General features: G+C 42.5%; 1 protein-coding gene across 9 annotated transcripts in view; it reads left to right on the forward strand.

Annotated features, from left to right (window-relative positions):
* PPP3CB (protein phosphatase 3 catalytic subunit beta) overlaps positions 1-13751 on the forward strand; it is a 1016614-nt gene that overhangs the window by 543175 nt on the left and 459688 nt on the right. For all 9 annotated transcript variants that reach the window (XM_086922326.1, XM_086922329.1, XM_086922328.1 and 6 more), the window contains one exon: positions 10138-10283. In XM_086922326.1, coding sequence (XP_086778452.1) covers positions 10138-10283 — 146 coding nt within the window. The remainder of the gene's footprint in view (positions 1-10137; positions 10284-13751) is intronic.

Here is a 13751-nt window from a genome sequence, read left to right on the forward strand (position 1 = left end):
GTGGGAAGTCTCTAAGCGCAAATGCAGGGGAAGGGAGTTGCAAACTTTTGATGTGTTGTACGAGAAGGACCGACCCCCGCTGCGCATCTTCTGAATTTAGGGGATAATGGCTGGATTTACATTCGCTGAGCGGAGGGGTTTCCCTGGCTGATACTCCTTAATAAGTGGGTGGTTGATGCGAGGGCCTGACCCCCTAAGGGTCTTGTGGGCGCCGCATAAGACTTTGAATGTAATCCTCTCCTCTATGGGCAGCCAATGTAGGGACTTTAAGCTGTGCATGGCTGACTGCGTTATGGAGGCTCCCGTCAGAAGACAGGCGGCACAGTTCTGTGCCACCTGAAGCTTCCTCAAGGTGGATTTGGGTGCTCCTATATACAATGTGTTTCCATAGTCCAGGAGCGAGAGGACCAAGGCCTGGACCATAGTTCTCCTTGCCCCTACAGGGCGTAGGGGAAGGACTTCCCGCAACATTCTGAGGGTGCCATGAAAGATACCGGCGACTGCAACTGCTTGTAGGGCTTTCACCATGGTGTGTTTCCACGCAGGTGGCACCTATCCCTTATTGATAGAAAGATTAATCACATCCTGTATGACTGGTAATACCGTGTCTTTTACCTTACTCAGGATATGGGCCATCAGGATAAGACCATCATGGACAGATGAAAGAATCATCCCACCAAGGGTACACTGGATACCCACTTGGTACCTTAATGTTGTCTTGACAGACTTAATGGTGCCTCTGTTTAGTTAAAACATTCATGCTCAGTACAGGCATTAACATGGAAAGTTGTGTTTCTGATTGCACTCAGTTCCTTGCACAGGTGCTGATGAGGAAAGAAACTTTAATTGAGGTCCACAAACTCGAGGTAAGCTTACGCACACATGCATGATTCCTTTAAAAGGCCTGTCACCTTTTCACCTAAAACAATTGAACTTCTAATATTAGTTCCAAATCATTCGAGCTGAGGTAGTACTCCGTACACTAGATGTCAAACAAGCACTTGCATACTACATGGAAAGAATTAAGGCTTTATGCAGAGCAAATCTTTTATATGTTTCCTTTGTGTCCATATATCTAAGGGCCAGATGTACTAAGATTTGTATATGTAAAAAGCCTTCTGATTCACTAAATGAGAGGGATTGCACTTGCCAAAAAGTACTTTTGCATGTACTAAACACATTTTAGGAGTCAAAGATTCCACCCACTGTGGATTGCACCACCGCACATCAATAGTACACATATTAATGGATTTAAAGGAAAATGTCCATCCAATATCAGATTGCTTTAGTCTTCTTTATTCAATTTCATCAGGCAGCCAACGAGTTTCGTTCAAAAAGAACTTTGTCAGGGCTGTAAAAACATTTTTAAAAAATATGTATATAATAAAATGTACAAATATTTTTTACATTCAATCCTAGTATTTGTTATACAAACACAGAAGAAAATTACTTTGAACACTATTATCCAATCCTCAAGAACACTCTATTTCCTGGATAGAACTACAATATGGTGACATCCATATGTGCAACAATTAATTTCAACCTTTTGTAAAATACAAAACTTATTCTCATTGTATACTTGTCCCCATCATCACTTTTTACCAATCATATATCCTGAAATCAGCCCCTCACATTTTTTTCTTATAATTTGGCCTTGATTGCATAGACCATATTCCTTAATGTTATCAGAACATCACACGGGTACAGTATTTTCGCATTACGCTACTGTGAGCATCATTTTACAGACCCATGCATACCCTATTTGGGCCAAAATTAGCGTATTATCACAGTGAAAGCCCCTAGGTAATACATTATCTTTTGACAATCAAATGTCCTATCGACAGTATCCATCATGCCATAACATGAAGCCTTTGTTCAGTATTTGTATACATATCAAGATTCATCCCTGGCCTTAACAAAAGAGAGCAAATAGCAACATCTAGGCTACCCACGCTGGAAAGGGCAGGTTTAATCGTAACTTCTATTGGCCATCCCAAGTAAAAAAAACAAATCCTACATGGATAGCCAGTCCCACGCGTATCCTTAGGTATTCAAATGGCATCTTACCGTATTTCTGTGTCCGATAAACACAGCCATCTATCTTGTCCGTTGTGTCTGGTACCTTGCGTGTTATCGGCTGATGGGCCTATATGACAAGAAACACTGGGTTTTGTCTCCATACCCATATATTCTGTCTACATTAACACAGCTATCTTGACGACAGCAATCTATACCCAATAGGGATGTGGACAAAAAATCACCAATCCCCTATTTGTATTTCTAAGGCAATGTGTGGCAATATTATCGATAGGTCACCACGCTCCCTAATATGCCCTCACGGCTGTATGCCCGCTAGAGAGAACCTGCATACCTTTCTCCCGCTAATTACGAAGTTATACTAATTGAGGCAACAACCCCCATTCTTTACACAGTGCCCTGTAAGCCTTACCGGACATATTTTTTTCCGAAATCAACAATCCCACCTATTCCGTATGCGTGGCTGTGATTAGTCCACCCCATAGTGCGTATACGTGGTTCTTTCTTTCCCAGAATGCTTACTTAAAAATAGTGCACATGGCATGTATTCGAACAGTGATTGTCTAATAATACCAGAAAATGTATAAATCGGAAGCACACTAGTTGTGATACTATATAATTGAACAACAACCAACGTGCTTTTGCTCGAGGCCCTAAATGCCAAGCATGAAGTATTAAACATAAACCCCAGTCCCCTCTGTTCCTTGGCCGTATTTACCTTCACCCAAATTCCATGTAAGTCCTTCCCTTTTTCTGAACTATTTATTCAAAATCGATGCACATTTCATCTAAGCGTGCCTCTATTGTCAAATATAGACTACCTAAAAAGAAAACACTTATGCCTACAGCTACACTCACCGGGATAACGGCGTTCTCCAGCAGCGACAGAGTATCTACTCGAGTGTTTAAAGGAGAACGCCCGAGTCTCAACGCTCCTTAAATCGACGTGCACTCCGTTCTCACGTGCCGCAATCCCCCAGGGGAGGTCTCTAAACTACACCCTGTAGAATGCCCGTAACATAACCATTCCCAATTCCAATAAAGCATTCGCCATTTGAATTTGGCGTATTGCGGGAGTAGCCACTAGATTGTACAAGATAAAAGAAGAAGAAAATATCCGTCATATTTTGCTTTGGCGTATATTAATAATATGCTCCACGTTGTATTGTTTTATATTCTAGAGCAATTTGGAATCATACGACTCTAATTTGTGTTGTCTACATTGTATCCTATGGGGATGGATACTGATTTCTTATTTACTATACTGTATCCTATGCAAGTTGATACTAGAGTAATCTATAGAACAAGCCCCCATTATGTCTGACATGTAGCATTAGTACATTTTTTCAAATTATTGGATTAGATTGTTTGTAATATATCCCATTTGCTACCAATTGTTCCAACCGGTGCAATATTCGTCACACATATATCAAAATTCATGCGTTTATCGAACATAACATGCATATAACAGAGTAGTAAGGCCATATAGATTATTTGCTCTCCATTGAAACATTACCTCAACTTATACACTATTCCTCATTACTTCACCTCTGATATATTCATAAAAACATGTATTTCACCCTTTCATAAATGGACTATATATTCAGCATAGCATGATAACCTAATCTTAATAATGGTTTGCTTTGTGTCCAAAACACTATCCAGATCCATTCTGTTTTTTCCTGTTCCTTTTTCACTGAAACATTGTCACATTACACATCCTGAACATTATTGATATATAGTTCAATCATTAAAATAACTTGAGTGTCACGCTACAATATTCAATGTCCTATATTCAGAGGTATCTTTCTCAGGAAAATTCCAGTGGTGTAAGATCGACCGCCAAAGATTAAAAGCTGACATGTCATTATATACCTGATTCAAATAAGATGGCAAACTATTTTGTGCATAGTGATGCCTATACCTAAGATATTACTACACTTGTTTTGGTAGTACAATACCCAACTTCATTTAACTTCTTGTTGGGCTATCCACAAACCTGATGTCCAAAGATGAAGAGTTAACATCACCATCTTATTAGAGAAAGTAATGTAACTCATCATCTGTGTTGTGGCTCTTACTCGAACTTTGCAGTCTATTGATCCAACCTGCTTCACCGTGTCTAAGGGACAATTCTCAATTCCCCCCCCCCCCGGGTTGGATTGAGTATGATCAATACCATGGAACCATATATCAGTTCTTCCCTCATGATGTTCCTTCATGTGAAGCGTCATAGGGTATCTCATATCTTGGTTTCGAATGGCTCTCACATGTTCCTGTATGCGAGTTTTCAAAGGGCGGATCGTACTGCCCACATAAATGATGTTACACGCACAACCCAACACATATGTCACATATGTACTTTTGCATGTGATCATGTGACTAATAGTATAAATCCTCTTCGTATTGTAGGATTCACATCCTACATTGGATGAATGAGAATCAATTAAAGTTGAATCCAGGAAAAACCGAGCTGCTCCTTCCCAGCTCCAGTTCTGCTCAGTGGGGTCCACAGTTCTGGCCCACAGAATTTGGCCCCCTTCCACCGTCGGTCAAATCAGTGAAAAGTCTGGGCGTGATCATTGATGCAGAGCTTTCCTTGAAAGCCCAAGTGGGCACTGTCATCTCGTCCTGTATGTATCAGCTGAGAAAGATCTGCAAAGTTAGCCATCTTTTACCACCTCCTGCTCTAACTCAGGTTGTCATCTCTTTGGTTCTCTCCCGCTTGGACTTTTCCAATTCCATCTACCATGGCCTCCCTCAGTCTCTGCTGTATCGTCTCCAGGTGGTTCAGAACCAGGCGGCCCGGCTCATCTATAAAATCCCTAAATGGCAATCGGCAAAACCCCTGCTGCATCGACTTCATTGGTTGCCGATGGGACTAAGGTCAGCCTTTAAGGTAGCCTGCCTCACTTACAAAGCCCAGCACTGCACTAGTCCTGCATTCTTGCAATCTTTAATTACCTCACATCGCCCGTCACGCAACCTCCGTTCTGCTCACATTCACATGCTTGTTGCTCCCAAAGTCAAAACCAAGAAGTACGGCAGCCGCCGCTTCTCTCATCTGGCCCCTAGCCTTTGGAATTCCCTCCCTCTTTTCATCAAGTCAAGCACTTCCCTTTCTATTTTCAGAAAACTGCTTAAGACATTTCTCTTCCCCTCCCTAGGCTAATCTGGTCAGTGTCAACTCTTCATTTTCCATCCTGTTATAAAGAGCGCCAGGAAACCTTTGGTGACAGTGCGCGTTACAAGAGTCATTTAACATAACATTGTAACTGAAATCCTTTGTCCTGTGTCTGCCAAACTGACAAATATTACAGGCAGAGCACGTAAAGAACCCATGGACCGGTCCCGGTAACCATGTAATAGAATTTTTCTTTTTTGGCATCACATAACTCGGACAAAGCATCTCTCTCAGAGTCTTACCTTTTTTGTAAGTGACATTTGGTTTTACTGATATCTCTCCTTTGATGCCTAGTACGTCTTGTAACAGTGACCAATGTTTGGCTAAAATCTTGTACACCCCTTGACTGTGTGTGTCTTGTCACAAAACCAACAGCAATTCTACTCTTTTGCTTGGCCCTAGTAGGTTTCTGCACTAGTGTTGTTTCCCTCCGTTTACTTAACCCCTTCTCTGCGGCGGCTATTCCGCCGCAGCGCTAAGGGGGTGGGGCGGCTGCGCGGCGTTTCCGTGCTTGTGACGGAACCGCTCCTTCACGGCTCGCGGGTGAGCTGTGCTTGTGACAGAACAGTTCCGTCACGAACCCGCCCGCCCATTAATTCGTCAGCGCTGGCGCGGCGAGCGGGCCGTGGCGGAACCGTTTCGTCACAAGCACAGCTCACCGGAGGCTTGTGACGGAACGGTTCCGTCACAAGCATGCAAGGGATTAATATTTTATTCTCAGCAGCATCTAAAATACTCTGTTTGTAGCCCCGTTGTTTAAATCTTTTCTTGGTCTTTTTTACATGTTCACTAAACAAGGTATCTTCACTGCAATTACGGCGCAACCTTATCATCTCCCCATATGGAATATTTGAGATGGTATTTTTCGGGTGCGCACTTGTCGCATGCAGCGTGCTGTTAATCTCCGTCGGTTTCCGAAACAGTGTGCTCTGGATTGTGTCATCCTTAACAAAAAAGGTCACATCCAAGAAATCAATCTGTTCAGTTGAATGCATCATAGTCAATGTCACATTAAAAGGACTTTGGTTGAGGAAATGGAAATAAATGGGCAATGGTACCATTCCATATTACCAATATATCATCAATATACCTCCCCAGAAAATGATGTTCTCTATCCAGGGGGAGGCATATCTACCCCATGCGTGCTCCCTTTCCCAATAGCCCATAAACAATCCGGCGTACGAGGGAACACATTTTGCTCCCATCGCAGTCCCTTGCAACTGATGGTACCAGTGATTTTCATGTAAAAAAAAAGTTTTTGGAAAGTATAAGGTCAGTCATTTCCATAATCATCTCATTATGAGCAAACCATTCTGCTGCTCTTGTTTTCAGAAAATGACTCATGGCTCTTAAACCCCACTCTTTTTTGATACAAGTATACAAACTTGTTACATGAAACTATACAAAATGTAACCCCTCCGCCCAGATCAAGTCCTCTAGTTTACTGAGGACATCTTTGTTGTCTTGTATAAATGCAGGTAGATTTTTTACCAACGGCTGTAGAAACGTGTCCAAGTATTCTGATAGCTGTTCTGTAGGGGAACAATGCCAGCAATAATGGGGCGGCCCAGAGGGAAATCTCCCCCCTTATGAACTTTGGGGAGGATATAAATACAGGGATAACCTGGTTTGATGACATGAAGATACCTCACCTCTTCATCCATCAATAGCCCTCTCTCCTTCCAATCTATCAATCTTGTGTTGACATGTAAAGTTAAATCCAATATCGCGTTGTGGACAACATGTTCATAACATGAGCTGTCTCCTAGTTGTCTCATAATTTCCCTCATATAGTCCTGCTTTCTCATAACAACAACATTGCCGCTTTTATCCGCTTCGCGGATTACTAGACTGTCGTTCCTACATAAACCTTGTATAGCTGCTTGCTCCCCCTTGGTTAAGTTATAAGGGCCAATGTCCCGGTGTACAGTTTCATTCAATAACTTATGTAGATCTGCTGTTATATTTGTTTTGAACAAGTCTATATTGGGATGTGAACACTGTGGCACAATCTTCGATCTAATTCTTAGCCCACTGTCTATATCCTGTTTGGGGGAAAACCCCAGTTCATCGTTTAAATCCTCCAGATTGATATAATTATCATCATTTAGGGACATAATCAAATGTATATTGTCAACATCCCCAACTAGCTAGCCAGAGGAAGACCCCCGTGAAGCAGTGGACTGAACACTTTTTGGGTTGCAATAAAAAAAGTTTTAATTTTAATACACAAACAAATTTGTACAAATCCACAATGACATCAATGATTTTACACGTTTGTTAGGGGCGAAAACCAAGTCCTTTTTGTAAGACCGCACTTTCATCAGTACTTAAACAATAATCTGAAAGATTAATAATAGCCAAATCATTTGCATCTAGAGACATTATGTTGGTCCTAACTGTACCCAAATTCGATACCAAGATATCATTTACTTTTTCTTCAATGATCTCAAGTCTACTGACAGTTTTGGAACCTCTTTTTTGTTGTTTCTTGGCCCAACTTTTGCCCCCTGCCTTGTCCTGTGTTTTGTTTGGACTGTCTGTTGTTTAGACGTAGTCTCTCCATTTCTACTAAAAAAAGAACTTTTCTCCTTTGGCATGATCACACTAGTATTGTCTCCCTCTGATTGTAGGCTTTCTGTGGAGGCAAATGGGCTCACACTAGTTGAACCTGACTCTGATGTTTCCTCTCTGACTCTTTTATCTCCTGTTATAACATTATCAAATCTTTTTGAAAATTTATAGATTCTACCCTCACGGTAGTCAGCCTCATCTCTCTGGATTTTTTGGTTTTTTTTGCCCCTTTGATATATTTGGTACTCTTCCATCACTTTTTCCAAGACCATATAGTTTTTCTTCACTACCTCTGTGAGTGGGCTGTTTTCTATTTCTTTCTGAAGTTTGTCAATTTCTTCTAATAATACGGCAGCCTTCTTCTCGGCATTTTCGATCAGAATTTTCATCATTATGATCGATGAATGAGAAAGATTATCTTCCTATTCCTTCAATAGAGTTTCGTCCAGGTCCTCAAAGGTGGGGAAAATTAGAATTCGTAAGCCTCGAGGCACCCGGTTGTTATCCAAATACTGCTGCAAGGTGATGGCGTCCCACCACCTTGCCAGTTCCTGTTTCTTTAGTCTTTCTAATTTCTGAAATTGGGCTTTTAAACCTCCTACTAGACCTATCACATTAGGTTTACTACCTGCAATCTTAGAATTAGAGAATAGATTGGACGCAAATTCTTCCCTTCTGTCCTTAAATTTTGCCATTTCCAATTGAATTTTAGTGTTACTGGGGGCAAGAGAGTGCAACTGGTTGATACATATACAAACCAACCCAAAATTGGAACATCTCAACACTACACACAAAAAAGTTGTGTGTGACGCACCTCTCAAATAACCAAATGCCCGCCCATCCAAATTATATCAAGAATAATTAGCTTCTAGCTCTCGTGGTGTGCACTTCCACTGCCCCTGTTGTCCCCAAAAGGCGATCACTTTTGATCAGAAACAAAGATTCCATCCACTGTGGATTGCACCACCACACATCAATAGTACAAATATTAATGGATTTAAATGAATATGTCAACTTACTGACTTAAAATAAGTTTAGATATTGATACCCGATTGTAATCTGGAAGGGACGTCTTGTTAGTGTCCTTCCAAATTGCAATTCAGCACCTTTTGCATTGATGATTTGCAACTGGAATTCTCATCACAAATCATTGATATGATAATGACTGTTAAGTTGGGGTCCCCTTTGGCCTCCTTCCCCTTTGTGATTTAGGGTGGAACCTTCAAGGGGGGAACGAGAATGGTCTACTGGACCACTGCCATCTGTCACTAAAATTTGTTTTTTAAAGTTTTTAATTTTGAAATGTAATCACATGGTCTGCTGACCCTTGAGAACAAGCATCCCTGTGATTGTTATAATTTGCGACTTGTATTATTAATATTCATTAGCATGATGGTCTGGAACCCACTGATGAGGGCATCGGTTGCTGCTTAGTGCTGTGTATTTTGGTGTATATCCATGTGCACACAGACATCTCCTGGACGTTCCAAAGGTCATTTAACATGCAAAGTAGCATGGGCTTCTTTCACAATACCCCACTCATGGACACTTGCAAAGCAGCAACATGTACATCCACAGATACATTTATTGAATATCACTGTGTTATCATTTAGGGGAAAAAGGAGGCTCCGGGGGGCCAAACTATGTTTAAAACATTATTTAAGTACCTCTACTTTCTGTCCATCTCAGCCTTAAGGGGCCAGTGCATTGTTTTAAATCTGTACACAAAGTATAACCTACAATAACACCATACTGTTTGCAGCTTGTAATGTAGATTCCCACAGGCTATCCACTTCCCCTGTAGATGTAAAATAAAAGTCTTGATAATTTGCTTTACTAAACATCATCTACTTCACAGGTACAAGCAGACATACCTATTCCAAAGGAGAAAAACATATTTTGTATGCTATTACATTGGGGATTTCATCCATGTGTTCACAAGACCTACACGAGTACAAACCTAAACCTTAAAGTAACAATTATAATGATTTTAATCCAACACTAGATTAAAGAATAATGCAGAGCATGGTGAATGCACAGCATGACAAGCCCAAATATTTGGTCGCAGGTAAGTACCATTTTCCTGTTTAATTCCCACCTTTCCTTTGAAATCCCAACCGATGGCAGTCTGAGAAGAGAAAAACGTGGTAGCCATATTTTAGATAATGTAGAGCTCAGATAATTCATGGTGTGGGTCTTTGTTGAGCTTGCTTTTGTTGAGTTGTCTTCAAATTCTAATAGTTCTTGTTTAATCGTATAATTCTGATTAGTATGCCATTTTATTATTTGTTTTGTATTATTTGTTATTGATTTTCCTTAATGTGTGCTGTAAATCTCTGTAGGTAAAATCAAATATTCTGAGAAAGTCTATGAAGCGTGCATGGAAGCTTTTGATTGCCTCCCCCTTGCTGCACTTTTAAATCAACAATTCCTTTGTGTCCATGGTGGACTTTCCCCAGAAATACACACACTGGATGATCTTAAAAGAGTGAGTATTTGTAATATTCTTTACTGTTTATGACGACATTGAGTTCAATTCATGTTTACTCTGCTTATTTTCATTGCAATCCATTGTAATTTCCAAAAAAGAAAATAGTGGTCTCAGAATTTTTGTTTGTGTTCCAGAACCATTGTTCTCATTGCTAAATTGCGCAGAAGAGACACAAGGAAACCCCTCAGAGGGCTTGAGAAGTAGGGCCGAGTGTGTTCTTCTAATCCAGACTGGATTGCCCCCTTTCCCCAAGACCCCAGGAGTTATGCTGGGCTGTAGGTTACTTACCAGCCCTGCATTAGGGTTAAAGTGAACATCTGTTTTTTCATCGTATAGGCCTCCTTGGCCTAGGACCGTACCTGCTCCACCCTGCCTGGACCCACGGGAGGCATTTTTCTTTTGGACCGCAAAAGGCAGAACAGGGTTGATGAAGACTCTTCCAAAGCACATGTATACACGTGCATCCATTGTTGAAAAATCGACGCTGCTTCAAAACGAATGTGTTCTTCCAGATATCTGCAATAAGAAACTGCTTGTAAAACACGGTGCTTGCTTTCTGCAGCTGATCTCTAAATGTGCTCTTTAGTAGTAGAATTATGAAGCTTGTGTTTTTTCCTTTCTAGTTCATCGAAGGCTGGCATAGCAAGGGCACCTTACAAAGGAAGGGCCAATATGGTTCTACAGAACTGAATTTTTTTTACATTCACATACTAGTATTATTGTTCTTTGTCAGGCTAGGAATCTTACTTAGAAAATGTTGAAACAGCAATAACGTGTGTATTCTGGACTGCCGATCCATCTCATGTATCCGGGAAAAGAGCCATCTAAGCGCTTTTTCTACTGCATGTCGAGTGAAGGGGAAATGATCTGTTGCTCTGTCTTTCCTAAAGAAAATTTACAACAAATTCCTCTTAAATATGGAAAAGTGAACATCACAACTAGCTTACTCATATATAAGATCCTTTCTTTTCACTTGGTGCTCTTTCTTTCTTGACACCTCTCTCACCACTGTCAATGGTAGGGATCAATGGCCTCCCTTCCCTTGCCTCTAAGGCAGAGTTACCAAATTCACTCTTTTTAAGACCTTTCAGACGTCTGAAGTTAGTAAAGATGTTTGCGGATAGACCTCATCATAGCTTCCAAGTTTACATTTTTTTGGTGAGTTTTCAATGTTTTAGGTGTGTCACTTTCAGCCAGATTCATCAAGCAAAATTGTGATCGCAATAGCTGCGAATTAGCTATTGCGATCGAAATTAACAGAAAAGCAATTCATGATGTGAAAAACACAGAAATTGCGTTTTCGCAAAAATAAAACAGCGATTTCGCAAAATAAATCGCAGAATCTAGGAGGAACCCCGATAGCGAATCGGAAATAGTGAGAATCCATGGATTCTGCGAATTATAATGCAACAGCACTAAATATTCGCAAACGCAATTCATGAAAACTCGCTATTTGCAAAAAAAGCTGAAAATCGCTATTTGCGACGCGCAATATAAGGAGAACCAAAACCAGGTGGTAACCATGAAGGAAGGAAAAAAATCTAAAAAAATGCTAACTAGCCACAGGTGCTGTCCTGATCAAACACACTTAAGGAAACACGGTAGGAGCATGAGGACTCTCACAATGCCAGGACTCTACATGGTGGTCAGGCGGCAAAGGCTCCAGGCTGCAGCACGGAACAGACGCAGGATCCAGGAGCGAATATTTCGCCAGCGGATCACCCTTCTGGGCCAAACTGCGGAGCAAATTTACTCTAAGTACTGCCTGAATGGGGCAATGATCATCAAGCTGATCCGGGACCTAGACCCCCTGATGCAGCACCCAACAAGGAGGACCAATGCCGTGCCCACCCATGTCCAGGTCTTGTGCAGCCTGCACCTACTGGCCTCCAGAAGCTTCCAGGGGATAGTTGCTGTTGCAGGGGGGATATCCCAGAGCACCATGTCTCGCTGCCTAAGGAGTTTCATGGAGGCAATGCTGACCCGACTACACCACTACATCTCATTCCCGACCACCCAACAGGACTTGAATGAGACCAAGCTTCAATTCTACAACATTGCGCAATTCCCACATGTAATAGGATGCATTGACTGTACCCACATCCACATCTGCCCACCAGCACAAACGGAATACATGTACCACAACCGCAAGTCCTACCACTCCCTCAATATCCAGATGGTGTGCAACGCTAAGACTATCATCACGGACATAGTGGCACAATACCCGGGGAGCACACATGACTCCTTCATATTCCGGCATAGCGGCATGCACACACGACTGGCCAAGGGAGACTTTGGTGAAGGACACCTACTAGGTAGGTACACATGCCCCCAAAGAGTACACTGTGATCATGTAGCTGCGCAGAACAGGCACTCACCCTGTGCTTCTTTCATTCAGGTGACAGCGCCTACGGTCTCCGTGAGTACCTCCTCACCCCATACCTCAACCCTGCAACACCACAGCAAGGGCGATAAAATGCTGCACACATACGCACAAGAAATTGCATTGAGAGGACATTTGGCCTTTTGAAGAGCCGATTCCGCATACTTTACAAGACTGGTGGGGCCATCAAATACGAGCCTGAGGTCTGCTGCCGCATCGTGGCCGTGTGTGCAATACTCCACAACATTGCTACCAAGCGCAGAATACCTGTCGAGATCTCTGGCAGTGAGTCGGAAGGGGACAACCGCCCACCTGCACATGTGCGTCATGCACGCGGGGACAATCCTGCAGAAGGACACAGGCGCCGCAACCACATCACTATTAACTGTTTCTAGTGCACCCATTCCCCTCACACAACACTGCACTCATGCATGACAAATGTAATAATGACATGAGTTGGATTTACGTGAGACCATACATTTTTATTGTTTAATCACAATAATGTGGCCTTTGTTGTCCATGATTTCACACGAGGACAGTATTGCGTCATGCGTCCCCATGCAGGGGTACAGGGCTTGCTTATAGATCCAGCATGGCCCTGCAGACAGAGTTCAAGGTGTCACTGGCGCCTCCGTCCAGACGCACCGAGTCACCTCTCAGAGTCCTCAATGACAGTGTTGGCCCGTGATGCTGCAGTGGGCCTGCTGCTGCGGCGGCGTACAGTCACCGGCGGCAAGGACATGCTGCTGTGGCTTGACGTGCCCTCGCTGGCATCATCACCCCCCTGGTTCACCATGGGCAGTCGACTGTAGACAATGCACTGCTGCTGTCACCTGTTCCAGTGCCCTGGCAACGTCCTGGCAACACTGGACCATTTGAACCTGCATTGCAAGGGAAAGTTGTGAGGTTACATTGCCAATGATGTAATTTGACCTGGTGTAGTCTGACAGGCGGGTCAGCAGCTGGCGGTGGCGGCGGCGGGTGATATCCTGCTGGGATACCAGGATTTGGCTATTCTCTCGAACAACTGCGGTCATCTTTCCAACATTTTGCGCGGTATTCTGCAGCTGCAGATGAATGGC

Source organism: Lissotriton vulgaris, chromosome 5 (assembly GCF_964263255.1).
Source record: "Lissotriton vulgaris chromosome 5, aLisVul1.2, whole genome shotgun sequence".
Lineage (NCBI taxonomy): Eukaryota > Metazoa > Chordata > Amphibia > Caudata > Salamandridae > Lissotriton > Lissotriton vulgaris.